This window comes from Antennarius striatus, chromosome 3, assembly GCF_040054535.1.
Source record: "Antennarius striatus isolate MH-2024 chromosome 3, ASM4005453v1, whole genome shotgun sequence".
NCBI classification, from domain to species: domain Eukaryota; kingdom Metazoa; phylum Chordata; class Actinopteri; order Lophiiformes; family Antennariidae; genus Antennarius; species Antennarius striatus.
The window spans coordinates 25218454-25245000 of record NC_090778.1 but is presented as its reverse complement, the minus strand read 5'-3'; the positions used below and the strand labels follow the sequence as shown (position 1 = coordinate 25245000).

The 26547-nt window shown below is 43.4% G+C and overlaps 5 protein-coding genes across 17 annotated transcripts in view; 3 read left to right on the top strand and 2 right to left on the bottom strand.

Moving 5' to 3' along the window:
* rtkna (rhotekin a) overlaps positions 1-10892 on the top strand; it is a 45835-nt gene extending 34943 nt beyond the window's left edge. For 5 of the 8 annotated variants that reach the window (XM_068311918.1, XM_068311922.1, XM_068311924.1 and 2 more), the window contains exons 2-11: positions 2833-3094; positions 3503-3556; positions 4745-4862; positions 4955-5179; positions 5266-5360; positions 5859-5965; positions 6136-6267; positions 7211-7376; positions 7461-7565; positions 8615-10892. In XM_068311918.1, coding sequence (XP_068168019.1) covers positions 2833-3094; positions 3503-3556; positions 4745-4862; positions 4955-5179; positions 5266-5360; positions 5859-5965; positions 6136-6267; positions 7211-7376; positions 7461-7565; positions 8615-9330 — 1980 coding nt within the window. In that variant the 3' untranslated portion in view covers positions 9331-10892. Of the gene's footprint in view, positions 1-2832; positions 3095-3502; positions 3557-4744; positions 4863-4954; positions 5180-5265; positions 5361-5858; positions 5966-6135; positions 6268-7210; positions 7377-7460; positions 7566-8153; positions 8255-8614 lie in introns of those variants that run through there. The other 3 variants (XM_068311925.1, XM_068311919.1, XM_068311927.1) reach the window with 3 other exon arrangements.
* A 49-nt stretch (positions 10893-10941) lies between these two features.
* mblac2 (metallo-beta-lactamase domain containing 2) lies at positions 10942-13667 on the bottom strand. Its single transcript, XM_068311928.1, has 3 exons — positions 13073-13667; positions 11994-12208; positions 10942-11692 (listed from the first exon to the last, which is right to left on the bottom strand). The coding sequence occupies exons 1-3, from the start codon at positions 13512-13514 to the stop codon at positions 11519-11521; spliced, it is 831 nt and encodes a 276-aa protein (XP_068168029.1). The 5' UTR covers positions 13515-13667; the 3' UTR covers positions 10942-11518.
* Positions 13436-16112, top strand: polr3g (polymerase (RNA) III (DNA directed) polypeptide G). Of its 6 annotated transcripts, none has more exons than XM_068311934.1 (8): positions 13799-14007; positions 14157-14288; positions 14876-15044; positions 15302-15367; positions 15452-15511; positions 15594-15655; positions 15774-15884; positions 15973-16112. In XM_068311934.1, exons 2-8 carry the CDS (start codon positions 14178-14180, stop codon positions 16060-16062), a joined length of 669 nt encoding a protein of 222 aa, XP_068168035.1. In that variant the 5' UTR covers positions 13799-14007; positions 14157-14177; the 3' UTR covers positions 16063-16112. The 6 variants fall into 6 exon arrangements, with proteins under 6 accessions (XP_068168033.1, XP_068168034.1, XP_068168031.1 ...); XM_068311936.1 differs by having other exon boundaries at positions 13804-14007; positions 14876-15005; XM_068311932.1 differs by lacking the exon at positions 13799-14007 and adding an exon at positions 13436-13566 and having other exon boundaries at positions 15774-16065.
* An 82-nt stretch (positions 16113-16194) lies between these two features.
* On the bottom strand, positions 16195-19938 carry lysmd3 (LysM, putative peptidoglycan-binding, domain containing 3). Its single transcript, XM_068311929.1, has 3 exons — positions 19806-19938; positions 18611-18892; positions 16195-17711 (listed from the first exon to the last, which is right to left on the bottom strand). Exons 2-3 carry the CDS (start codon positions 18875-18877, stop codon positions 17157-17159), a joined length of 822 nt encoding a protein of 273 aa, XP_068168030.1. The 5' UTR covers positions 18878-18892; positions 19806-19938; the 3' UTR covers positions 16195-17156.
* A 999-nt stretch (positions 19939-20937) lies between these two features.
* The window catches only part of adgrv1 (adhesion G protein-coupled receptor V1), an 84264-nt gene continuing 78654 nt past the window's right edge, over positions 20938-26547 (top strand). Inside the window, exon 1 of the mRNA XM_068310476.1 lies at positions 20938-21006. The gene's annotated coding sequence lies outside the window, so the exon portion shown is untranslated. The remainder of the gene's footprint in view (positions 21007-26547) is intronic.

Genomic DNA, 26547 nt, shown 5'->3' with positions numbered 1-26547 from the left:
CAGCGACTACTAATCAGCTGATCGAGTCCAGATGTTTCTTGTTTTCCGCAGACAAATCTCATTTAACAGCGCTCGGCGCAGCCTGGCCTTCGTAGATCGCATCTTTTTTGGATCATTAAAAGATTTTTTTTTAAAAACGTGTCGCAAGTTGAAAGTGATGGGATTCAATTTATCCGAATGGAGAGCATCAGCTCCTGTGTCTGGATTGGATGCTCTCTCTTTAAATTTGCTCTTCCTCTCCAGTGTGACTTCAATTCTTTTGTCTTTTTTGACCAAAATGGTTCAGACAGGGTAGTTTTGTAATGCTTTTAAACTCTTTTTCCGGCTTAAACCCCCTGGGCTTGCTCCATGCTGCAACACCATTGTCTGCCCTGCGCAGGGATAGAGGTCAGAGGTCAGCGTTCGGTGATCTGAACAGGAAAGCTTACTCGTGCAGAACAACACGTCGTAAACAAACCATTACACACCATCTGCGGCGGCGTCAAATCCCGAATCGACATGTGTATGTATGTGTGTGTTAGTGTCGCTGAGATGACACACACTCACACACTGGCGAGGATCTTAGGATCAACACACACACGGGGAGGTGAAGTGACCATCTGGTTTCTACTGAGGCATCAAATTACCTGCTGAAAGGTTATATTGGCATTCAGCATACACCTGAGGGCTGCATCTGTTATAAAAATATCTCTATTTACTCTATTTATTTTTACATCGATTGGAGATATTTATCCAGAGTAACTTTTAAATCACTATAAAGCCATTAGCGTCTGCTCTTCCTGATGGACTCCTCCGTTTTCCCGTCGTTCTCGTCTTTTCTCTCCGCTCCAGCAGCTCCATCGAATCACAGACACACACTCCATCGAATCTTCTGCCCTGTCAACCCATTTCCTCACCTTTCATCCCTCCATTCTTCTTCTCACCTCAGGCTCCCTGCTTTCTTCCCTTCATTGGTTTTATTTCTCCCTTCTTGTCGCTGCATGATGCCCCAGTGATGCCTCCCCGTTAGCCCATCCACCCTCCATCTGGCAGCTCGGCGTTGCCCACTGGTCGAACACCTGTCACTCCAGATCTGCCTTTTGAAGGGAATCGCTTCGACAAAGTGTTTGAACAGTGGAATTTTTCTTTTTTTTTTTGCGTGCCTGTTGGCGTATGCAGACTGTAAATGAAGAGAGCTCTCGCTCCACGCTACATGTGTCCTGTTTGTTGTTGCGTGTGTTTAAATCCTACGGCGTTGGGTGCGTTTATCTTTTACTTCAACGTCTGTGAATGTTTATTCCTCCGTTGGCCCGACGCAGAGCCAGACACACGGATTAGAGTCAGATCTAGGCTGCTTGTTTTCTGAGATAGCCAGGAGGAGACGACTGTTAATTTAGCTGCTATAAACACAGGACCTCCTCCTGCGGGTCACTCAGAGACTTGGTCTACAAAGCTGGACTGTGGCGGCACCACTGACAGACATTTTAGAGTTTAGCTTTCATTCTCCTCTTTATTATTTATTCAGATTTCTTTTTCCTCTTCATCATTTGTATCTTTATACTCAACAATGACTTTTTTTTTGCAAAGTCAGTTTTCAATTCTTCACCCGGCTGACCTCCTCTGTGTGTCCCGTTGCCAGTCATTCCCTGCTACCTGTTGCTGTGATTCAATCGTCTTCCTTTATCAGTCAGGCGTACCATAATTGCGGTGAAAGCATTTATTTAATCACAGGCTTATTCCTGTAGCCGCGTTGTCTAAAACATCCACAGTTAAGCTTTTACCAGACGCCTGACTGATTGTTCTCTTCCTCAGTATAAATTCGCTCAATCACGGTCTCGTTTTATCTGATTATTTTTCACTATCAGCTTTTCTGAGGGGGAATTTCCCCCGTAATCAGGCACCATCTAACTGTAATAAATGATACAGTAATGCCTGTCAGAGTGTTTCGCTCTGGCGGTCAGGTTTGGAGATTATTCGGATTATAGTTGTCGAAGCGTAGCTTTCACCGCCATTATATTATATTATATGGTTATATTCCAAGAAACAAGTTTGTTTTTCCAGTAGAGAAAGTGAGACTCCTAAGTGTCCACATGTGGATTTTTACGTCCAAACTGGATCCATTCCTCTCCCGTTACCAAGGTGAAGTGTTTCAGGACTCACGCTGAGGCAGGGTGTAAGGTAAGGAGAGAAGGTGCCGAGGCGAGGAAGTAAAAGCCGACTGAGGACGCTGGAGCGGAACAGCTGGAGTGTGAAAGGAGCCCGAGGAAAGGGAGCGGCAAAAGAGCTTAAATCAAAATAATAAAAAATTCATAGGAATCAGGCAGAGAGAGGAGGGAGAAGATAAATGAGAGAAATATCCTCGTGGAGGCGAGGGAGGTGCATTCATCAGGCAGGGGTATTGGGTGAGGGGAAAGAAGGGGCAATGGGGTGTTAGTGAAAACTTCTGGGCTGAATACACAGAATAAACCGATTGTTCAAAGATGAACTCGCCGATCGATATTCCGCGGAGCGAAGCGACCGAGATGCAGATAAATCTGAAGGTGGTTTTATCTTTTAAAAGGAGCACGGCGGCGTTCGCCGTCGAGGTCGGCCTGAGTTTGATTCCTTAATCCCTTTGTTGCTCTCTCATCCCTCTCGATCTGCTGACGTGGCAAAGAGTGGCTCAGGGATCTATTCAGAACCCTGGAGGGGAACCTTTCCCATCTGCACGTGTTTGGGATTTTTTTTTTTTTAAGCATGGGGCTATCTATAGGACTGTCCTACTCCAGATAACCCAGGTCACGTTTGGTGTAATAATAGTTTAATTGTCCCTTGAGGAAAAAGCTGAAACACCATCTCTGTTTTCCCTTGCAGGACAGCAACATCCAGAAGAAGATCGACCATGAGATCCGGATGCGAGACGGCGCCTGCAAGCTGCTGGCCGCCTGCTCCCAGAAGGACCAGGCATTGGAGGCGGCAAAGAGCCTGCAGACGTGCAGCACGCGCATCATGGCGTACATGTCAGAGCTGCAGAGGATGAAGGAGGCTCAGGTCATGCAGAAGGTCACACGGCGGTCGTCGGACGCCGGGTCGATGGACGACAGACATCCGTGCAAAGGAAAAGTGGCAATTTCAGGTAAGGAAAGGAAAACATCAGAAAGGAACATTTAATAGGGAATTACAAGGAAGACATAAAAGTGTTCTCTCAATTAGAGGATACGTCTCTCTCTCCCTATTGACTGTAAACATAGTGCAGACGCTTTCCATTCCACATAGAGGGGCGGTAGTCAGATGAGTGATTGGACGGCTAGCCTGATCCCAGATGCACGGCAGAGGGATAGCTCACAGCAGGGTGCCGGCTGCTGCTTTGTTTTTAGAACGCGACGAAGAAGTTAGAAGATAAATATTAATGATGCGGATACACACACATTCAGCAGAGAAGACGTTTTAACTAGAAACACACACACACACACACACACGTCAATTTGACAGGAAAGGCGATTAACATTTTTGTGGTCTAATCCCCCGTCTGTTGGTGTTACAGATCTTCGGATCCCTCTCATGTGGAAAGATACGGAGTACTTCAAGAATAAAGGAGGTGAGGAGGTTCCTCTTTCACGCCCCCGAGGAGGTTCACTGATGGGTTATTAATGATTTATGCTGGTGGGACTTATTGAAGATTGTGTCTTCACACGTTTATTAGATGGCTAATTTAAGGAGCTGAGTATTATCAGCCCCCCCAACCCTCCCAAAAAAAAAAATCCAAAAAAAAAAATCACCTTCTATCATGAGCTGGAGGGAAACCAGACAGTGAGCCAGACAGAAAGGGATTATTATCTACTCTATATTTCAGTCTGTTGCTGCTTTGCCAGATATATTCTGCAATTTGCAGAGCTGATTCCTTTTTTTTTTCTTTTTTTTTAACTCCTTGCAGCACAACCTGACCCACAGTTCAGTCCCGCTGGCGTTACCTCTTAGCGATAAGGAGCAGCAGCGGTGAACTGGGTCATTGTTAGCAGGGTTAAGGAATACTGCCCTACTAATCTGGAAAAGCTAACGGGATCCATTAATAAACTTAGAATCGACCTCTTCTTCTTGACCAAGTCGGTGTGGGTTAACCCCTGTGTAGCGCTGTGGTCTCATGCTCATTTTCTCAACATGAATGGAATTAATTTGCATGAGACAGGTAGGAGACTCTTAACGAAGCTTAACAGGGCCGTTAGTCAAGGTTATTAAGCACAACTGAACCCAGGAGGAGAGGAGGAGTAGGAGTGGTCCTCACTCACGCATCCACTTCATGTTTTACATTATGTTGGAAGAGGAAGTTTGAATATTATCTGTGCGTAAATGTGTCATAAATAAAATAGAGGTTTAGTAAGTAGCAACTTGATGTGCAGCAGAAGAATAAAAGCGGCGCTAGAATAAAGATAGTAGATAATAGCTCAGTTATTGTTGTATGAAGGTGCTTTGGGCGCAAGGATTCATCCAATCGCAGCTTCTTCTCGTTTCACATCCCAGAGATAAATCCACCAACTTGAGGGCAACTTTTGCTGGTGTTTTTTCTGCAGCATGACCCCTAAACAACCTCTAATCCCTTTGTAGAAATTCTGAGCACAGCTAGACATTGAGGCTGCTCAACCGGAACTGATAGAGGAGGAAGTGTTCGTCAGTCAAATGGACGGGCCGATCTTTAATCAGCTCCGGCTTCAAGCCTTGACACTTGGAGGCAATTACATGTGTGTTTTTGGTTGTAGTTGTCAACGGTTGTCTTCTGACTTGTCCTCAGAGCTTCACCGGTGTGCAGTCTTCTGCCTCCTGCAGCTGGGAGGAGAGATCTTCGACACGGACATGGTGATAGTGGACCGGACGCTCACCGACATCTGCTTCGACAACGCCATCGTGTTGTAAGTCTGTCTCTCCTGTTATCAGTCGACCTTCTCTCAAACACTTCCAGTCTGTCCGTGATGTTGACACACACCCGTGTGTCTTATTGCAGTAATGAAGCCAACCCGGGGTTCGAGCTGCGCGTTGAGCTCTACAGCTGCAGCTCGGAGGACGACTACTCGTCGGGGAGCACGCCGAGGAAGCTAGCCAGCAAACTGAGCTCCTCACTGGGGCGATCCACTGGGAAGAAGCTCCGGGCGGCCATGGAACCCAGTCCCTGCAGTCCCGTCAGCAACGGAGGAGCGTCTCCTCTTCTGCTGCCGGTTCCCTCTGTGGCGTACGTTTAATTCGCCTGTTTAGGATTCCAGCGGGAGGGAGAAGTTTTTGTTTTGAATGTTTATCCTCTGTCTTGTGTGTTCACAGCGGCCCTAAGTACCACCTCTTAGCTCATGCTACCTTGTTGCTGTCACACATCCAGGACAGCTTTCGCACACATGACCTCACCATCTCAGGCAGCGGTGAGTGACGGGCCTTCATCGCTCTGCCTCCTCTTGCTTCCTGATCTGCCTTTCTCTCACTCGTCGCAGTCTCTCCACGCATTCCCATAATTCCCCTTAAGCCGGTCGAGGAGTGCGTCTTCTCGTCTCCTCCTCCTCCTCCTCCTCCTTCCCCTTCCTCCCTGTCCTCCCATATCGTCTGACAGACAGCTATTGTCAAGGTCACTATAATAAAAACTGTGCTGGTGAGGTGACTCCTGTGTAAAGCTGTAATGATGTGGGCTAACAGGGGCCCAGAACCACGACAGACAGGCCCCTAGTGTTTTATTCATTGGCCCTTCAGCCTGCTGTAAACTTTGCGCCACTTCCTGACACTCCCTGACACTCGTCTACCTTGTTGTGTGTCAAGGAAACGGGGGGGTGACATGGGGAGGACACGTGGATGCACGCTTGAATATCAAGTGGAATGGTTTTATTTATTGATGCTGTTTATTTTGCCCCGTCCATCTCTCCCCGCAGAGGAGTGCTCCTATTGGCTGCCTCTCTACGGAAGCATGTGCTGCCGTCTCGCAGCTCAGCCTCACTGCATGACCCAACAGATGATGAGCGGCTGCTTGAAAGTCAAGGTAAATTGGGAGGTGTGTTTTCAACACTGAATGTGGAGTATTCCTCCACAGATTTCCTCCATCATCCGTGGGCTATTCCTCCTCTTCCTCTTCCTTCCTCTCCTACTTTTATTTCCACCCGTCTCGTTCTTTTATTTCCCCTTTAATGTGTATTTTTATCTACCTCACAGCAGTTGGGGGGTGACCCTCTGAGTTGGACGGACGTGTACGCCGTCTTAAAAGGAACGAGTCTTTTCTGTTATCACCGGCAGGAAGATGTGGAAGCGAACGTGGAGCCGGCTTTCACTATTTCCATCAACAAGGTCAGCAAATTCGCAGGAAAATGGAGAAAAGGAATAAAATATTCTGTCTTGAGAGGTCGACCCAGGTTTTGAGAATATGTACAGTTTTATTTTTTGTAACGCCTCAGGCATTAATAAACTAGAAGGCTTGGATTTGGAATTGTGAGTTGCTGCCAGTATTAATCTTGAGCCAAGCAGCGAACTCAGAGCCAGTGAAATAAATAAAAAAACAAGAAATGATGCTTTTCTCCTCCGTATTGACTACTAAGGTGTCCTCAAACGAGGCACCTGGCCCTGATTTTCTCCAGTGAAGCTGCTCAGAAACCAAAAGTAGAAATGTGGTGCTGCTGCTTTCAGCTGTAACCTGTTCAGGAAATATCACAAAAACAACAGGCATGTAAGATTTCCAAATAAATTTTTAGTTTCGAGACACAGCAGGGAAGCTCCATCTGATCAGTAGTCGTATTTGTGCCATCGGTCCATATTTTCAAACGTGAACAACAATCAGACAGTCAGTCTGTCAGTCAGTCAGTCAAGTCAGGTTCTTGATCATTTTATTTCCTGTGTCTCGGAGCTGATGTCTGCGGGGCTTCACATTCTTTCCATCGTGACTCACTGAGTCTTTCTTGGCCTCTGACCTGAAGCTCTCAGCTCAGATCAGGTCTGCATTATCCCTGAATGTGAGGTTGTTGTCTGGCTTCATGTGAAAGAGGAGAAAACGCTCTATGACAAATCGAGGAATGTAGCAACACTGCCATCTAGTGGCTATAAAACATACTTGGAGCGCAACGAGGATGTGGTAATTTGGTCTCTGCTTCTGATGGGGATTAATTTGGGAGGGGGATCATCAATGTCTTTATTTACAATTGCCATAATGTGTGTACTGCACACACATGTTTTTTTTTGTCCTCATTGTATTCGTTTTGCAGTAAATGATTGTATTTTTGATGCTACTGTGTTTCAGGAGACCAGAATACGTGCATCAGACAAAGACCCTCAAAGTAAAGTTCAAAATATCAGCATCAGTAACCGGTTTGGAGGCGAGGAGGTCACACACACATTGACCACAGACAGCCGGGAAGATACACACCGATGGATGGAGGCCTTTTGGCAACATTTCTATGACATGAGTGAGTGACTATAAGCAATTGCATCAAAATGACTCGGATTTGCTACTGGTGCATCGAAAATGATGGTTTTTCTTCCACGTCCAGGCCAGTGGAAGCAGTGCTGCGACGATTTAATGAAAATTGAACTCCCGTCGCCAAGGAAACCTGCTCCTGTCACACCAAAACAGGGCTCGCTGTATCACGAGATGGGTAAGACCTTTCCCTGACTAGGGAAACATTCTGAGTAATTCTCAATGAAGGAGAATACGGTAGTTCAAGGAGAAGGCAGGGAAAGAAAGCACTGTTCCTGCATTGCATGTGACTGCGTGAAGCTTTAATTCACGTGCACGAGAGATGGCATCGCAATTCAATCCTTCCTTTCTGATATCTCCCACTCACCCTCTGCTTCTCTTCTCTCTGCCGTAGATAGAGGGCTCTTATCTCCCGACATGCTGACTCACTCTGTCCTTTGTTTCTCCTTCCCTCTTTGTCCTTTTCAATATTCCCCGTGTCCTGAATCCGTTACTCCTTTGGTTTTGTCTCTTTTGTCCTTCTTTATTATTTCCTTGAATCCTCATATGTTATTCATGATCATCTTTATCAACGTTCATCATTAATTTTTAACACTTGTCTTTGTCATTGATTATATTTTCTCTCTGTCTCATCACGTCTAACATCCATTTCCTTAATAAACCTCGTCTGCTGGTGCCACAATCATCAAACTTGTTGCTCACCTCCTACCCGCTCTACTTTCTCCCTAACCTCGTTCTTGGTTTGTCCTAACTACCCTTCCGGCAGCTCCTCTTGCTGCCCCCTCCTGTGAGGGTCTTCTGCTGCAGGATAATGCTGTGTCTGCTGAGATTCGCGCTCTGCTCTCATCCTATTACAACGACAGGTGAAGTAACAGGATTAGGGCTCCATTTGAATGTCGTCGTGGTAACTGTTACTGCAGAAATCCCAAATACAGAAGTTAGGAGAATTTGAGTGTTGGTATTTTTTTAATTTAATAGCAAATTTTTTCTTAATAGCAAATTAAAAACATTTTATCAATCAAAATGTATTAACTGAACAGGTTTGAACATGCTGTGAGTTTGAATATTTCTTAATTTTATGTTCAAATTAACTGAGAAAACTTTCATCTTTCAAGTTATGATCTGATTAATCGACCGATTTAAATCACTTATTTAAATCTGACAGATAGAAAAAGCTTCAAACCCAGCTGAAACAGTATTTTGACTTTTGCTGCATCTCCCCTGCAGTTATTGAATCGTCTGATGAACTCAGCAGCACCGTGTCGGACATCCTGGTCCGGAGGATGCAGGAGTTGGAGCTCCGGAACCAGCTCGGCACCTCCCCTACCTGGATATCCATGTTTGATGAGAACAACTCAAAAAGCGCTGGTCGCTACCGTCCCTATACCTCTCGCCTTTCGGGCCACAGCCCCTGCACACCTCACCGACTCCCCCAGAGCCCCGCAAGCCCTCACCGCTGCCCTCAGTTTGGAATGCTGTCCTCGGACGCCAGCTTGACCTCGGACAGCGACAGCCATTGCAGCACCAGTCCCACCTCTCAACGCCACGGCTGGCCCGAGCCTTCCTCAAACTTCTCTCTCTTGTCATCTTCCCCCTCCCGTCCGAGGCCACGCACTATGTCACTGGATGCTAAGCTCAGCACGCTTAGAGGGAGGGGTTACGGAGGAGGAGGGCCCTTCCAGTGTCCCTGCCAACCTCCTCCCTCCTCGATGCTCGCCCCGCTCCCCATCTCCTCCCGTTCCCCTCTCTCACAGCGCAGCACCCAGACCACACTCTCCTGCTCCAGCTCGACCTCCAGCAACAGCTCCAGCAACAGCGAGAGCAGCCATAGCCCCGAGTCGTCCGAGGGGACCCCCTTCTCGCGGATCTCCCCAGCTAGACGCAGCCTCAGAAACCTCAGGGCCAGACTTGATCCTCGCAACTGGCTCCAAAGTCAGGTGTAAACCCGTCCCCCCTGACAGACACTTAACGCCAAGCTAACCTAAAGGCACAAGGGCTCATTCAACCTTGACTTAACTGGTTTAACATATGTGAACCATCCTCAGGCAATCTGCTAGGCCTCATTGCACAGCCCTGAGGAGGAGAAGCTAACTCCAGCCTGCCTCCTGGTGGAGGATGCATCGTCAAAGAGCCTCCTGGGGCGAACTGGAATGTCTTTAACACAGAGGACAGGTGACAATCACTGCAGACGACTCTGCACTTTGCTGGGCCGGCTCCATTTGAAGTCGATCCAGGATGAAATGGGAGGTACTCTACTTGCTTTGAGAAACCATGGTCTCACTTGGGAGAATGCTAAAGAGCTAAGGACTTCGATAAACGTGTTTAGGCCTACTGTCTGTAATCTAACTCTAACACTAGAACAGGTTGCGTCCTCTTAATCACCCATCAACTCAAGGTCATCTCTATTAATGCACTAGCAGTATTTTGTCTGGAAGTGTCTTATTTGTATTTTATCCATTAAGGTTTGCAGTGTTTTATTCTGAAAGCCAGTGAGCACGTGGGAAGACAAGATTACAAGAGGAACATTAAGTCTAATTAGGTTGTTTGGATTTGTGGAATCTGAGGAGGGAAGGGTTGGTGTCCGTTGCCTGTAATGTGACCTACCTTGGTGTACATGTTTGATTCATTCAGATGAGCTTTGTGGTTCTCCTAAAATTACTATGCATATAGGATGTTTTTTTGCATAATCTGATTTACAGCTAAACTGTTGAACTACTTGAGATCATCAGCGATGAATCCGCTCAAAGTTTAACTTTATGCAAGTGCTCAGACTTACTGTAGTAGTTAATACTGTGATCTCTTCAGGGTAAAAATTATATAGAGCAAACCCCAGATTACACTGAAATTAACCAAAATATAAATTTTATCAAAAGCCAAAATGATATTTATAATTCTGCCGCACTGCCTCACTGCAGTATTATGGTATATTGAGAATATTTTTATTAGAATTTGAAATCTGAAACATTCACCATTGATTATGCAAGATAAAGCAAGAATAAGATAAACATTGCGACTTTTTCTCAGATTATCTGTAATTTATGGCCGTTTAGGTAATTAAACAGAAAAAAGTGGACTAATACCTAATAGAAAAGTCTGTGTCATTATGTTAAAACCTTTTTCTCTGCCTCTTCGTCTTTGTCGTTTACTGTGGATTTTACTTCGGTAACAGCTTCCCTCCCGGGGCTCGGGACTCAAGCAGCCGTTTTTGCTAAGGATTAAAACTGTAAAATGTTTGAAAGCAAGCATTTGTAACTGTAAATTAATTTTTTAAGTTAACAAATAAACCTCTTTTGTTACATTATCGATTTTTGTTATAAATGCAGCTATGTTGAAACCAGATTATAATGTTGACAGATGTTGTTAAGCATAGATAACATTGAATGTTACAACCTTGCAACAGTTGTCCCATGTCGGCAGGCCTTTGTGATCTGCATGTACGCCATCCTGGAAGGCTAATGTAAATGAGAATAATATAACATTAATTATAATAAATGTTTTATCAGTTGATCGGCTCTTATTTCTTCACACTTGTCTATCTTGTAGAAGCACGGACAACGGCCGGGTAGAGCAGATTCTTTATTGTGAATGATTGATTGGCTCGGATTCAGTCGATAGTGCAAAGCACTGTTACAAACATGGGAGGTAGTCGACACGGAGTCTTTACTGAGCATTGTAGAATGCATAGAGAAATACAGTGGTCCCACTGACTCTGTTTCTAATGCCTCAGAGGAGAACCTAAAGCCCCTCGCCTTGTGTCTGCAGTGCAGTTGTTCTGATGTTGTGCTATTAGAACATCACAATATCTGTAAATATATATATAAAAAAATCATACATCTAGTCATATACAACTCAACAAATACTTACTCATCAATGTGAAAGATAATCACGATAATAATTTATATTATATGCTTCATATGATATTGATTATTGTCTTATGTAACCCAAAAGGGGAATTTCCACATAAAGTTTGGCAATTACAGGACTCCAGTTGGATTACAGAAGTAAATGAACATTTATGTCAAGTTACAGATAAATTGAGCGTCACCCCTCCTCGTTCTTTTTCATGTCCTTCACATTTTGACGTTTCACTTTGTGCACTTGCGCTTCCTCCACCTGCGGTATCCCCTCTCATTAGCATGCGCTACGTGGATTGCATGCCCGCAGCGCCACCCCGGCCAGAGTTCTCCAGGCGAACGTGGAGAACTTTGCCGGACACGTTTCAGCTCGGCTGATGTACGAGGACGCAATCCGGTGAAGTCGCTTCGCACCAAAGGTGTTGTAGTGTCCCGGGAGGACCTGGTCGACCTGCGCAATGAAGATGCCAGTCATCAGTCATTTAAAGTGATGTTTAGTGCATGAACTTCTGAGGTAGATCACAGAAATTCTGTTAAATGTTTATCTATATCCACCAGTACACAAAATATATTGATAAAAATGGATTATTACAGCTGTTCAGCAGCTAAAACAGACATTTCTGTGTCATGTATTCATTATAAATCTAGATTATGAAACTGGATTACTTGCCCTATATTTTAACTAATCTGACTCTGAATAAGGGGCCTTCAGAAATGTTCAGGCCCATCCACAGGGGGGGTCACAGTGCTACCTGCTCGCTGTCCACCAGCCCCACCAGGCGCTCGCAGCTGCTGATGTAGTCGCTAACGTGGCTGTAGGGCAGCCAGTCGATCATAGAGCCGTCATACACAACATCGCCGCTGAAAAGGAGCTTATTTTCATGATCGTGGAGGCAGATGCTGCCCCGGGAGTGACCGGGCATGTGGAGCACTGTCAGCTGTCTGTCGCCCAGGTTGATGACATCACCTGGAAGGTAAAGAGACAGAGAGATGTTCAAGATCACTCACAAATGCAAGTAAAACTTTAGTCTATTCTTATTCCCAAATTCTGGATCATGCTGTTTGTAATCGATTTGAGCCAGACCGGCCTCGGAGGGACGAAGTGGCATGAGGCTGAAACTGACACACCAAGCAATAAGATATTCCATCTGCACTGCAGCACTGCGTCTGACACAGCACAAGTCAGTGTATCAGCCAATGGTGCAGAAATGACTCTCTGAATACTAAAGATGTCATCAGGTGAAGTTTTGTTCCAAACTCAAAAGTGCATACTTATTGATACAGGCTTTATTGGTGATGGCTGCATCCTTTTCTTCTTTCTCTCTTAGAACTAACAGAAATCAAACTCACAGACACGGCAGCTTAAAATAGAACCACCCTGAAAACACAGAAAAAAAAACTACAACTGCAGTTGAAGAAGAAGACTTTTTTTTTTGCTGTCTCAGAAGTTTTTCAATACATTTTGTAGTTGGGCCCCATCAAATGACGTCTCTACACTCTAAAAATAGTAAATGATGTCATTCATGCATTAAACATAATTTCTGCAACATTAAAATGACTAAAATGCTGTTGCTGCAAAATTCTCAACCTCTTGTTGGAGGCATTTAGTTATCTGACTATAAGTTTAGTCCTTTAAGGTGAAATTTTTCCTCTGGGAATGCATAGAAAGGATATTACATAATGCATCATGTGCAAATACACAATGAGTCCGGATGCACTTACTAACCTGAAAGCATTTACCATGTTCATCAGTTGGCAAATGCTTTCAGATCTGACAAGAAATCCACTCCACTAAAATCAGAAGTCAGCAGAGGCTGCACCTCCCACCTACCCTCCTGCAGGATGTGCGTGGGTTGCACTGCCTTGACTTTGTAGTGCCTTGCCCTCCATCCCGGGCTGGGAGCCTCGGCTATCTCCCTGTCGCTGAGCCAGGTGACCGTCTCGAAGTTGTCTCCGTTGGCCAGGGCATCGACCTCGGCGGTGTGGACGCCTACCTGTTGGAACTGATGCAAACCGCCCGAGTGGTCGAAGTGGGCGTGGGTGGCTATAGCCAATAGCGGGTTCTTCCTCTGAGGATCTTTACCGAGCAGCCCCTTGGCATCGATGTAGTCGGGTAAGCTCCTCAGACCCAACCCGGTGTCGATCACCACGTCCTGGTGGGAGCCGCGCAGCAGCCAGATGTTGGCCCGGTTGTCTGACTGGTAGAACCGCTCCTGGATCCAGAAGAGCCCGTCTCCCAACGATTTGTGGGCGTACCAGTCGACTGCAGACATCCCAGTTCAGGCACCAGTCTTTGCTACCTTCTGTGGGTCTTGAGATGTTGAGGTAATTCGCTGCGGCAAGGTATTGCTAGCCTCGTAAGCTAAGGTGATATGTTTTCATTGGCGTGAATATTGATGGTGGCCGCTGACACACCCTTGTCGGAGAGGAGCGTAATCATTGGACGAAAAAGTGAGTGACGGATTCTCAAGACTTCGCTACAATTGGCTAGAAGTGATCACGTGCCGTCAACCTCGCGGATAGGCGGGGTTAGTTAAAGCCACATTTATGCCTGCGCGATGAGTTTAGTGGGAGATAAGGATTAAAGTCCGGAATCCTCAGGAGGTTTTCGTTTCATTTTAGCAGTTAAGGAGGTCGTTTGTGCTAAAAATTTAACACAAGTCTTAAAAGGTTCAGGCAAAAATAAAAATATTGAGATTTAGTGAAAGCTAACTCAAACTGTACCACCCAGAAATTCACTCGTAGGAGCAATTTACACTCCCTGTAGTGAGTACTGCATCCTGTGATGTGTTTATGGTTCTCTGTTGTATTCGTGTGTGTTTGCTAAGGGCGCTGTGGTGATACGTTCACGTGTTGTGTGTTTACACGTGTTTGACAGTGGTGTCGAAAAGAGACATGTGGACTCTGTGCTGCAGGTCCAGAGGAGGCTTCCGGCCATGGCAGGCAGGGGCCGCGGAGTAGCTGCCTTCTCTTTCAACATAGAGTCTCTGGGCATTGGCAGGGGCAGCATGCCAGAAGCCAGGGTGGGGCCCAGTCCTCTGTTTCCAGTAAGTACTGAACACACACACACACACACACGCACACGCACACACACGCACATGCACACACACTAATGGTGATATCCTGAGGTCTATACATCATCAAGATAAATAGACCTCAGATTTGAACTGCATCAATTGAGAGATTTGATATAAATGAAGTTTGCATGACTTTTCAAAAGTAAACATGTAACATATAGAAAACATGTAGGGTAAACTCCTATTTCTGGGGCCCCATCTGTCCTCCCTTTTTCATATTTTCTGTGTACATTACAGGTTGATTATAATTTGCACATATGCAAACCATGACATTGTGACTTCTTTTTTCTGTCTAGTTACTAATTACCTGTCCTTACTTCAGCTTTTAGTTTGTGTTCATAATTTTGTTATTGTTTAACTGTGCTGAAGTCTACTTTATACAAATGATTTAAACACACCCATATCAGAAATCAAAGTGTTATTTAATGGAGCAAAAAGGAGGTAATACAGTACTGTACTGAGAAATGCACATACCACATGTGCTCCACTTTGTTGGGCAAAGCTAGCTGTGATGAAACTTTTGGATTGATTTATATTATCTCCCTTCCACTGTTTAGAACGCAGACTATAAGGCAGTGCCACTGAAAGCTGGCGAGGATGAGGACTACATGCTGGCCTTAAAACAGGAGATGAGGGGAACAATGCAACGGCTGCCACACAACATCAAGCCTCACGCTATTAAAGCAGGTGTGGAGGAGAGTGGTGCATTGGAAATCTGCTTTGCAGGCAAGAGTGTAGGATGCAGTGAGGGAAGATGATAGAGCACTGAAGGGTTATTAAAACGGTTATATCTGGAAGAAGGTTGGATCACCGCTTGTACCAGATCTGATCATTCTGATGTAATTTCTATACTCTGGTTTAAAAGTGGGACTGTTGATGAGCCCTCATTCAGAAAAGAACGAAATAAATCCGCTATATGAGGCCTTCAGTTCGAAACTGGTGTCAAACCTAATACACTGCTTTATCTTCTATCCCCTAAACAGATGTGGAGAAATACACAGAGAGGTACTTGAAGCAAAGACACATGGAAGATGAGGAATGGACTCCAGGTACCGGTGTTACATCTGGTCATGTGATTTAAGCAAACCGGCAGAAGACTGAAAGTAATGGAAATGCTATTCATGATATTTTAGATTGGAATCTCTTTCCAAAAGAACTGATGCCCCGAAAGAAAAGAACTTGTGCTAAAACAGGTATTTAATTCGGCATCTATGAAGTTCGACTCTGTGAATGGTACATTTTATTTGTAGTTGACCACATACTTAAATCCAACAGACACAAAGAAAAAAACAGTGATATCGCGCAAGGACGCAGAGGATATGCTGAGTAAATTAGAAGTAAGCTTCTCTCCATCCTTTGCTTTGTTTTCACTTCTTTAGTACCTTCTGTCATTTCCCCCTTTTGCTTAGGCTGCATTTCTTCCTGATCAAGCAAAGGTTTTATAATCTATTTCAGGAACTGTCAAAGAAAGACGGGAATCCTGAAAACTCAGATGACGAGACAGAAAAGAAAGAGAATGAGGAAGAAATTGAAGAGGAGGAATATGATGAAGAGGACGTTGAGGAGGTTGGATTGCAGAATCTCGCTCTAAATGCGAACTTGATAGTCTGTGTTAGAAGCAGAGGTTGTACTTCACATTTTCTTTCCTCTGCAGGAAAACGACTACATTGAAAGCTATTTTGACAACGGTGAAGACTTTGCTGCGGGTAGTGATGATAACATTGATGGTGAAGCGACATACTGAGACGGAGGGACTCCAGTCAAGCATGCACATCATGCCCGAGATGGGAATTCTCTGCTTTGTTTATCACGATGCACACTTTCTTTAAGGATGTATGTAAATATTTAAAAAAAACAATCAGGTGCATACTGGCAATAATTTATTCAAAATAAATGTATTTATTTCCCAGCCTGTATCACATTTCCACAATTTAAAAGGCACATACTGTCAACACATGATGCTTTCTTTCATGACGTGTGAAGTGAACACAGTGAATAGAAGGGCTACGCAACATTTCACATAAGTATGAGTCGTCATGGGAATACTATGCATTTTCCTCACCATGCTCTTTGAGGTTTATAGAAATTGAAAGAAACGTACTTCTCTCAAGGCAAAAAAAATTTCAAACAACCTAGGACATACAATTAACTGAGAGCGCCTCAATACTGACAGTCTAATGCCTAATGCTCAATAGTCTTGAAATAAATAAATGCTATAAGGACCAGAGGCAGCTTTAGTGTAACCAGGAGAATCTGCTCCTCTCTTGCTTGTGGCTGCTGCTCTAGAAATGGACAGGAAAAGAACTTTGTCTCTCTCTCTGAGCTTATGTGTATTTGAGTGAGAATGTAGCAGCACAGATGTCAAAACCATCCTCAGTTCTATTGGCTACGCTGACAACAACCGAAAGCAACAATTAATTTTTGAAAAAGTTCAGCCAAGCATAAGTTATTTTCAGTCCATTTATATTCCTTGTAAAGCAAATCCATGCAAACAGACAAGGAATGTCTGTGGTACCACCCTTATGTCTAGTCTCTCTCAACCCTAGTAAAAAAAAAAAAAAGTTCCCGCAGTATGGTGACTGTCCCATTAAGACAGACTGCATTGATGTATTAAATCTATAAAAACTACAAAAAATGGGAAAAACACACTCAAATTTAATAGATCTCTGAGTTAGCAACAACTGTGTGTAAAAATTAGAATCCCTTGTGTATTGTGGAGATCTCCATGTTCATCTCCTGCTTTGTCCAGACTGAGTACCCGTGGATCCTCTTTAAGCACAATTCCAGCATGGTGTCCAGGTCCAGCCCATACGTGGTTTTCTGAATTACAGGTCCGAATTATTGCCCATGGTCACTGTTAGCTAGTGTAGGAACGCCGTGATGGCTGACATCCGCTTTCATGAGCACCTCATAGTACAGGAGATAAAACACAGGTGTGACGATGCCAACAACCAACATGATGGCCACCGCTGTCCACCATCTCATCCCCCAGTCAGCCCCGTAATACGGGTCCTTTCTCTCTGCTGGTTTGTACTCTGCTTCTCCCAGCAGTGGCTGCTGCTGTTGCGTTAAAGAGGACACGACCTCATTGAGGCTGCTCCGAGATGGACCCGTAGATTTCACCAGCTGCTCGATGTCTTTGTCTTTCTCCAGGAGGAATCCTTCCACGCTGTCGGTAGACGAGGAGGAGTCTGTGGAGGACTCTGTGGGGAGGTGAGTAATGGAAGAGGTCTGTGGTAAGGGCCTGGTACCTGAAGGGGAGGCAGGTTTTAGAGGTCCAGTATTATGAGTCTCGGTGAGGACGCTGAAACGCCTCACGGGAATTTTGACCGACCGCAGGGCGAAGAAGTCCTGCTCCGTCAAGAGGTTGTTGGCACGCTTAATGTCAGCCACCTACGAAACGCACGAGAAAAAAAATGCATTTACTGAACTGTTTACAGAGTTCAAACAATATATCAAATGCAGTTAACCTAAAAAGCAAGAAGATTATTTAAAAAGATCTGGACACTAACAAAATAAAAAATACAACAGAGGATTAAAATGACAGCAAGTTTTCTTTCATTACCTTGTTATTCAACAAAACAAGACCAGGACTTGTCTGTGTTTTTTCAGGTGTGAAGAGTTCACTAACTTTTAAAGGCTGGTCCAGGAGCAGATTCAGGATGACTTTTTATTACAGCATTACAAGATTAAGACTTTTTTACAGTTTGTAGACTGGTTGCACAATTTAATTAGATCCAGATCTGGATTAAATTATTTAATTAAACACTTTAGTAACAAAAAGAAGTAAAGACATCCACTCATCAGGTGTAGTTGTGTTGATGCAGATTTAAGGTCATTTAAGTAATTTCGTTTTTTTGCAATTGTGGAAAAATCATTTTTTTGTTGAGAACTTAAGACCAATGATGACAAACACCCAATAGCAGCAGCAAGTTTCTGTTTTCTGTTTTTTGCCCTGAGGCAGAACTGGCTCTGTCACAAGTTTTCCAGTTAAGTTTATGTTCCATTTGATTGCTGAACAGGTAGACAGAAAGTTTGTTTAAGAGCTTGTTCTCATCGAACACATCTGCATGAACTAGTGTAATTTGTACTCTGGTAACTTGTGTCTATCATGTCATTGTAGAATTCCATACACTAACCAGTCCGTAAATTAATCTGAAAGTAACACATAGAGTGTAATAAAGGATTCTGTTTTAAACTTTAGACTGTTTGTACGAAGGTAAAATCCATTCCAACATGGAAAAGAAGGAGTGTTTGAGACACACACACACACACCCGTACTGAGCACTTACTGAACAATGGTAGTGCAGAGCAATGCTGTTCAAGGTGTCACCCTCCTGGATATCTCTGGTAAGGTATATAATGTCCTCCATCCTCTCCCTGGAGGTGCTCCTTCGCAGCCTCTCTCTGCCACGTGGCCGCAGTTCGTAGATCTCCCCATCCTCCTCCGATAGGTCATTCTCAGAGCCGTTGTTTCCGAAATGATAGGAATGACCTCCATTGGCAGGCTGCACCATGGTGGAGGACTGGAACCCATAGTGCTGGCTTCTACTGGACATTTTCTCCCCTTCTACCTAAGGAAGAACACAAAGATTTTAGTAGAAAGTTATACGCTGTGATAATCGTTAAAACACTAGTGTAGATTTATTTGTCTGGGAGAAAATAATAGAGACATTCCATTAAATTTTTAGCCATACAGTAAATACAGGTTGTGTCCTACAATTTTGATAGTTTGTGAGAAAATCCAAAAGAGTTCTAATATAAGAAGACTACGAATGACAGCTGGCCTTAGTGAACTTCAAGGTCACCCAACCAAACAGAACAGTTCATCTTCACGATGTCACAGTCTTTCTAAATTCCCTGCTTCATTAATCACTGCGACTACGGCAAGGACGTCAGTTCATGTGTTATACTGTAAGATCATTTTAACATGATCTATATGTTCCATTACTGCAGCTGTAAGGGAAGTCGCTTTTGGCGACTAATTTACCTTAACGAAAATACCACATTCCCGACTAACATTAAGTTTAAGAAAAAATAACTAAAGTGTTAGCTGTTGCTATCAAATTACGGTGTTAACTACAACCATGCAGCCAGTCTTCTCTATCACGTCCGAAGAGGTGTGATTAACAAACTGAGCTCCTTGGTTACTGTGGATAAAATACTTGTTAAGTGACTTTATAAATAATACGGCTAGGACCGTAACACATTTCAGCTTACGTCAGACCTAAATCTCTTTCACCCCAAGAGAACGCCACTCGATTTAATGTCTCAAAGGAATAGTAATTATACAATTAGACACATTTCTGTTCAAACAACACCACCAGATCGGTCTAATCTACTGAACACGTCCCCCATTAGCAAACTAAGAATCCGCTGCATATGCTAGTGCTAACTATAGTCCACCTATCTATGTTTTGTTGCTAGTAACATTTGCATGTTTAATTTTCCAAACTTCATAACAACGGGGCGGTCTTAAACATCTACCTTTACTTGAAAAGGTGAGCGCCGATCAATCAGTCGACTTGAATGTCGTCCATACTTCCGAAGGAGTATCTTCGGGTCTCACCTTGCCTTCGCACAGTTACCTACCTCCTAGCTACTGTTGAAAGTCTACCACTCACGCCACGTCAACAGAATAGTTACGTAAAGACGTATTCACGTACGGCCCCCCTACCGAGTCCCACGAGAAGTCGAGAGGGGGCGCTACCGTTCAAGCAATTGACATTTCTGAAAACACTTAAGGGAGTCAGGTCAAGTATGAAGAGTTCACTTTAAAGTTAGACTTGTATTAGTTTAATTCTGAAATTTATATCCGTATTTTTATATTAACTCACATTAAATGCCCTCTTGTTTACCTTAGGTGACTTCCTGGGTATTAGAAATAATGCTACAATAGGGTATGCAGAATCGAATTAACTAATTAGCTAGCTAAATTAGCATCACTTTGCTATATTTACTTGCTAATATATAAGCTACTCATCAATGCCTTTCTGGAAAATGGCTGAAAACCGTTAACGCTGTATTGATAACGTCGAATAAATACAGAACAATATGGTAGGTGTACATGGATGATTTCTATGAAATTATGTCACTACTATTGTCAAATTTCATGTTTAGCAAATTATGAAGACGTATTAATGTGAAAATAATATAAGCGGAGTGACACCGGGAGAGAGCAGGCGATAAGGACAGCTCCTGTGCCTGTTCGGTTCGCGGGGTGGAGCTGTCCACCTCTAACACAGCATCCTGGAGATTTAGAGGATTAAACTTCTCTTATTAGGCAGCAGCAGGGGAGAAGAGCCGGAGTCCCCGAGTCGTCGGAAACTAATCTTTTGCGTTGGAACAGCGTGTTGTTTGTGTGTACAGTCTCAGCGGCTTCCACATGGCCGTGGGAGGCTGGACCTGTGTGTAGAGAGAGAGAGAGAGAGAGGGGAAAGTCAAACAGGATCCGTCTTCGATATTATCGTCTTCAGTCCCGTTAGATGACACACACTCCTCATCCCGGGTTGTTCACAGGGGATCCAAGTCAGCCGTAGGAAGAACCGAATTCATAAAATGGGACGTCAATGAAAGGAAAAGGCGCTGAAGAATTCAGGGAGCCTTTATCGATGTTATCGTCAGCAATCGATCGCGTTTCATCGTCATAGTAATTTATCTTGGACTGCGAAGCCAAGCAAGGTGTCAGGTGAGTTTGATTTGTTTTTTCGTCTCCTTTCAAAAGATGCTTCTGTCATTAGCAGGTTACACACGTGTACGAGACAAAGTTTGCAGGATATTGTCAACGAAGCACTTGGATGCAAAATGATATCGCTTTTTGTGACACATGGTTGCCCCTTCTCCAGGACAATGCAAGCGTTATGGATTCTGTTTTTTAGCATGTGACTCAGTCATGAACGGGAAGCTTCTCTAGACAGCGGTGGATTAATAGCGAAAGGGAATAAAGGAAACAAACGAGTAGCGATAATGCTCATCAATTATGCCAGACAGCTCAAGCAGACATATTGTATAACTCAATAAGAAAACCATTAAAAGTGGTTGGCCGCTGCTAATTTCTTTTTGCATTGTGCCAAAAAATCCCCCTTGGAGTAGATAATAAAATTGAAAAGCCCAAATATTGATTCAGCGCAATCACTAAATGAATGACCGGGTACCCCATTGAGGACAGAGACAAACGCTTCCATGGTTACAACCAGGATCTCCAGTCTGATTACTGCGCTTTGTGTGGGTTTTCTCTCACCCACTGAAATAAAACAACAATTCATGGGGGAACTGCCACACATGGTGAGCTGGAGACCCTCGCATAAAGGCTCCCTTGACTAATCCATAGGCTAACTCTGGCCATAAGTAATCTTGGCACACTTTGAGTTGCGCGCATGTTCTGTTACAGTTAAATGAATGAGCGGTGTGCTCAGCCTCATTGTGCTCCTTCTTCTATGCGCATTTTACGCAAATGTCCATAGTTTTGCCTTCTGGAAGGGGTGGGGTTTTTCTTTCTTTGAATAATTGAATATGTGCACCTTATCTCTAATTGACATGATGTCATCTTGGTGCGTCCCTTGCAAATCTCTTTTGTTGCCTCATCTTTGGTGCCTCAGCGTAGTTGAAATCCCTTTTCTCACTGGGGAGGAAGGGAGGGATTTGCTTCTGTATCCATTCAGCACTTACACCTGCTCTTCCTCAGCGCCAGTCTTCACTGTTAACTCTTTCTGAAATGCATTCACACAAAAGGACTATACAGTATTGTCGAATAAGTTTAAGTATTACAATGTTCTCCCTTTGTTTCCTAAAAAGGAACAAAACCTGCCCTGAAATTTTCCCAATTTCCTCAAACACATGATCTCAATTTCCATCATCACAAATCCACAGGTCACGGTCTGTCTGTTTTCGTAGATCTGAATCCTCTAAGATCAGCACTTGCTCAGAGCTCAAGTCCTTTGTTTGTCTGTGTTTATGTCATTGCTTGGCAGGGGTCAGCCCCCCAGTTGCCTGTGTGAGGGGCTGAATGTGATTCACTGGGCGGAAACTGTTTTACTGCGTGCCTCTCTCCTGTTCTGTCTCACCCTTCTAATGGTTGCACAGTACAAAGGGAGGACAGTGCCATAAACAGAGCCTGCCCTTAATGAAAGGTGGTGAGGTGTTGCACATTGCAGACGGGGGGAGATTGATGTTTGTTGGGGATGAGAGGGCTTGCGTCCCGATATGTGGAGATGGAGAGAAATAGTAGATGAGGGTGGCTTAGCGCTACATACTGAACCACCCTGCAACGGGCGGTGCCGGCCTCAACAGATCTATGTGTCATGGGTCACTGTTGGCAGCCGGAATTCTTGAAGATATCTTCATCTGTTGAATGGAAGTTATCTGAAAACTTAACGTGGAACTTCGCATTGGCTTGATCCAGTGTCTGCTCCATGTATGCAGAGATCCCTCTGATGGTCTGTGGTTCTTACATTCTGTTTCTCAGACACATTTGCTCAACTAATACTGAACCACATTTGAGTTTGCTTTGTTTAGCACGTTATTACAAGTGAACACATTGCAAAATATTAGAATTGTTCTCCTTTAGTGTTCTGAGAATTTCTGCTGATATGTAGAGAGAGAGAAAAAGGCAGCCTTGTACCAAAATTCCTTACTATATGTAGTCTTGTGTTCATTTCCATACTCTGAGAGGTTAAAACATTGCACCTGCTTTCCGACTTCTCCCACAGATGAACATTTCTTTCAAAAGTACCATGCTATAAAATAATTAATAATCCATGAAGTTGCCTCTTTTTGTAATGCGTTCTGATTGGGCACTGAATGCTAATTTGTAATGTGAGTAATCAGAGTAATTTTCTGAGGCCTATGGATAATAATAATAATAATAATAATAATAATAATAATAATAATAATAGTAACAGTAATAGTACAGTCGTTTGAAGTCATCAAAGTTTTTCAGTGATGTCATTTCATTTAAGCACTGCTGTGAGCAGACAGAGGAGTTGAGTTTCTCAACTGCATGAGGAGTCGTTCAGTGGTGGAATGCAATTAACTATATTGTTTATCAGTAAATATTTGAAGAACTCATACTTTAATCAAGTCTTTTATTTTCATGCTTTATTTATTTTGCCACACTGTATTTCAAAGAGAGACATAATACTTTTTACTTTGATGCATTCGTCTTATTACTTTAGTTACTGGTTACCTTCCAATTGAACATTTTTGTCTTTATTAAACATTTGAAGACTTCATTTGGAGAACATTTGACCTATGGGACGAAGGCTTGTATACACAGACTGCACAGACCCCCCCGAGCTAACCGCTGCTTAGACTCAGACTAAATGGTGTTGATTTGATGCCAACTGCAGTGGTAAAAAAGGATATTATTATTATTATTATTATTGTTGTTGTTGTTGTTGTTGTTGTTGTTGTTGTTGTTGTTGTTGCTGTTGTTGTTGTTGTTGTTGTTGTTGTTGTTGAATTACAACATGGTAAATTTGCAACTTGAGGAATTACGGTCTGTTTTATTGTGACTGTTTCAATCAATCAATCAATCATCAATCGATCAATCATTAAGGAAAATAAAGATGAGGAGTTATTGAAAATTTAGATATTTAAAAAACAGCAGCATGAGTTAACAGAAGGAAAGTGACTCCCATGGAAGTATTTATTTTATTGCTGAGATCCAATGAACAGTCAGAATGCTCTCTATCTTCAAACGAGACAGTATGTCCCGGAGGAAATTACACAACTTTACTTGACTGGAATTATGAAGTTTGATGCCATAATGTCTGGAAACCCTAATGAAATTGATTTGAAATGTAGTGTTTGGACAGATTCAGGCCGTAAATACAGTAAAATTCCTTACAATGTTCTATGAGATTAAGTAATCAAGTTCAGCTTTACACACAGGAGGCATGATCATGTTTTAGCAGTTGTTATCCTTGGAGAAAGGAACAGGAAAGCGGTGAGTCCTCCACAATGGCCAGCAATCCTGAGCTCTCTTTATTGGGCCTGACCAACCACATATTATTCCCAGTGAGAGGATGCTAGAGTGGTCTCTGAGGCAAACCATGACCTCGCTGTCAACTCTCATGATGCCACTCTCATTGTATACGCACATGTACGTATATAAAAATGCACACATTCTCCCCACAGCTGCCCCACATCACTGGTCGAATATTGAATTGACCTCTGACCTTCTGAAGTCGGCGACTTCAGATAGGTTCACCTCTGACGTGCTGCTTGTTTTTAAAAAAAAAAACCCCACAAAGGTGAGAAAAAAAGTGCAAAAAGGAAAATGGTCTCTGAATGCTGCAGTATTTAAAATCATTGAATGTCCTACTAAAATTGTAAACCTGCTCATTCACCTTATTTAATAAATTAACCCGGACTTTTCAGTCGTCCTTCACTGACCCCATTCCCTAAAAGCACAGACCACAACCTGGGTCCTTCTATTCAGCCATAAATCCTTGTGTTTTTAGGGGAGCCACATGGAACATATCACTTGGCCACCCCTGCTTCCTGTACTAATTTAGACAGGTCAGGCTGAGTGGGTCGCATAGAGCATTTATTTGGAGGGACATCACAGCTGTCCGTCCTTATCGCTAACAAAGGGGGGTCTCAACTCCCCCATCTGCCCCATCCCTCACTCAAGGCCCTTTTTTTAATTTGCTTGTCTTTTTTGTTCATCTTTAACTTCACTCGTGTTTGATGTATTAGGTCATGTAATTCTTCAAGGTGTTGGGGGTGTTTATTATTGTTAAATTATTTATTCACTTTCTCTGGCTACCTTACATTATATTATGGCTTTGTCAGTAAAATCATTTATATTCAGCATGAATTTAGTAGTATTCAAGAAATTTTTTTTTTTTGCCAATAATGGTGGTGTTCTTCAGGATTTTTTGAAGTTAGAAGCAGATGTCTAACCCCAAACCTGCAATGGTAAATAATACTTAGTCCAATATCAACGAGGATGGATCCAATGATTTGTTTCACCCCAGAAATCTAATGGATTAGTCCTTGGGCCTCGCTCTACCTTTCCAGGGAATGTCATCAAATTCCATTCATAGTCTTCTGAGTAATCTTATTAAAAGGGAAACAAAACAACAAGACAAGACTTCTTTGCCCAAGGTAGCAAACCAGTCAACTAACAAATGGACACAGATGGAATACTTATCAGGATCTGTTGGACACTTTCATTCTGGGATTTTCATCCTTCTCTGTCTCACCATCTGGCCCTGAGTTTTTCAGCACTACAAAATCCTTAAAAAGAACCCCCTCCCAACGTTTCCACACCTACTGTACCAAAGACATGTGTGCAGTGCATCCCCTTGTTTAGGACTGACAGAGTATAGCGGAGATAAAAGGAGGTAGTCCAAAAACGGCTTGGATTCTGCTGGGAAAGAAGCCTGGAATGCCAAAAAGTGTGAGAAACAAAAGAATAGAGGACTGTGGCAAGTTTTGAAATGCACACTAGAACACAAAAAGGAGTAAGAGTAGACAAAAACCTGGTCCCCGTGAGCTGGTCAGTGAATCGTAAAGTTTTTCTCCAATGAAAATACACCCCCGGTCTGGGTTGCCTCTCTGTTTTTGGAACTCTTTTGAAATGTAATTAGCATTTTATCCAAGCCCAACCGGTTACATGCAATGAAGTAATACCCTTTCTAATTTGGCCCTTTGGTCTGCAAGACTGTGCAGCACACAACCTTGTTTAATCCCCTGAAAGTGCTTTTCTGTATGCCTCTATCACTGTGTGACATACAGGCTAATCAGTCAGCCAATACTCAAACCAGAAATGCTCTGAACTGCTCATGCACCGGTTCCTGCTTGATTGAAAATACTTTCCTTTTTCTATATTGCTTCCTTCCCACTTTTTCCCAAGAAGAAGAAGAAAAAAATTCATCTTTAGTTGGAGATGGTAGACATCATTGGCTCAACTTAAAAGGATCCGGCCATAGCCATTGGGACAATACCCCAAGAAAACTCTCCATCTGTCTGTTTCTTTTTTTCACAGCAAAGTGCACACTTGATTGGCAGCCTCTTGCCCCTGAAGGAGCGAGGCCTTGCTGAAAAGTATCGTCTGACAATAGCTGGAAGGCTGACCTCATGCATTTTTGTTCTTTAGAGGGTATTTTTTCAAGTGTTTTCTTGCTCTCCTTATCCAGGATGGCATATATTGGCTGGGATTCAGCAAGCTGCCATCCTGATTTCCCAAAAAATGTTTCCCTACTTCTTGTTGGACTAATGG

Excerpts from the sequence above, each read along its gene's own strand:
- mblac2 (XM_068311928.1), bottom strand. The coding sequence starts at position 13,514 with ATGTCTGCAGTCGACTGGTACGCCCACAAATCGTTGGGAGACGGGCTC. Across the intron at positions 12,209-13,072 it reads CACGCACATCCTGCAGGAGG|GTGATGTCATCAACCTGGGC; the intron begins GTAGGTGGGAGG and ends TTTACCTTCCAG. Across the intron at positions 11,693-11,993 it reads GGCTGGTGGACAGCGAGCAG|GTCGACCAGGTCCTCCCGGG; the intron begins GTAGCACTGTGA and ends TTCATTGCGCAG.
- polr3g (XM_068311932.1), top strand. The coding sequence starts at position 14,178 with ATGGCAGGCAGGGGCCGCGGAGTAGCTGCCTTCTCTTTCAACATAGAG. Across the intron at positions 15,045-15,301 it reads ATTGGAAATCTGCTTTGCAG|ATGTGGAGAAATACACAGAG; the intron begins GCAAGAGTGTAG and ends TCCCCTAAACAG. Across the intron at positions 15,512-15,593 it reads AAGAACTTGTGCTAAAACAG|ACACAAAGAAAAAAACAGTG; the intron begins GTATTTAATTCG and ends TAAATCCAACAG.
- lysmd3 (XM_068311929.1), bottom strand. The coding sequence starts at position 18,877 with ATGTCCAGTAGAAGCCAGCACTATGGGTTCCAGTCCTCCACCATGGTG. Across the intron at positions 17,712-18,610 it reads CTCTGCACTACCATTGTTCA|GTGGCTGACATTAAGCGTGC; the intron begins GTAAGTGCTCAG and ends TGCGTTTCGTAG.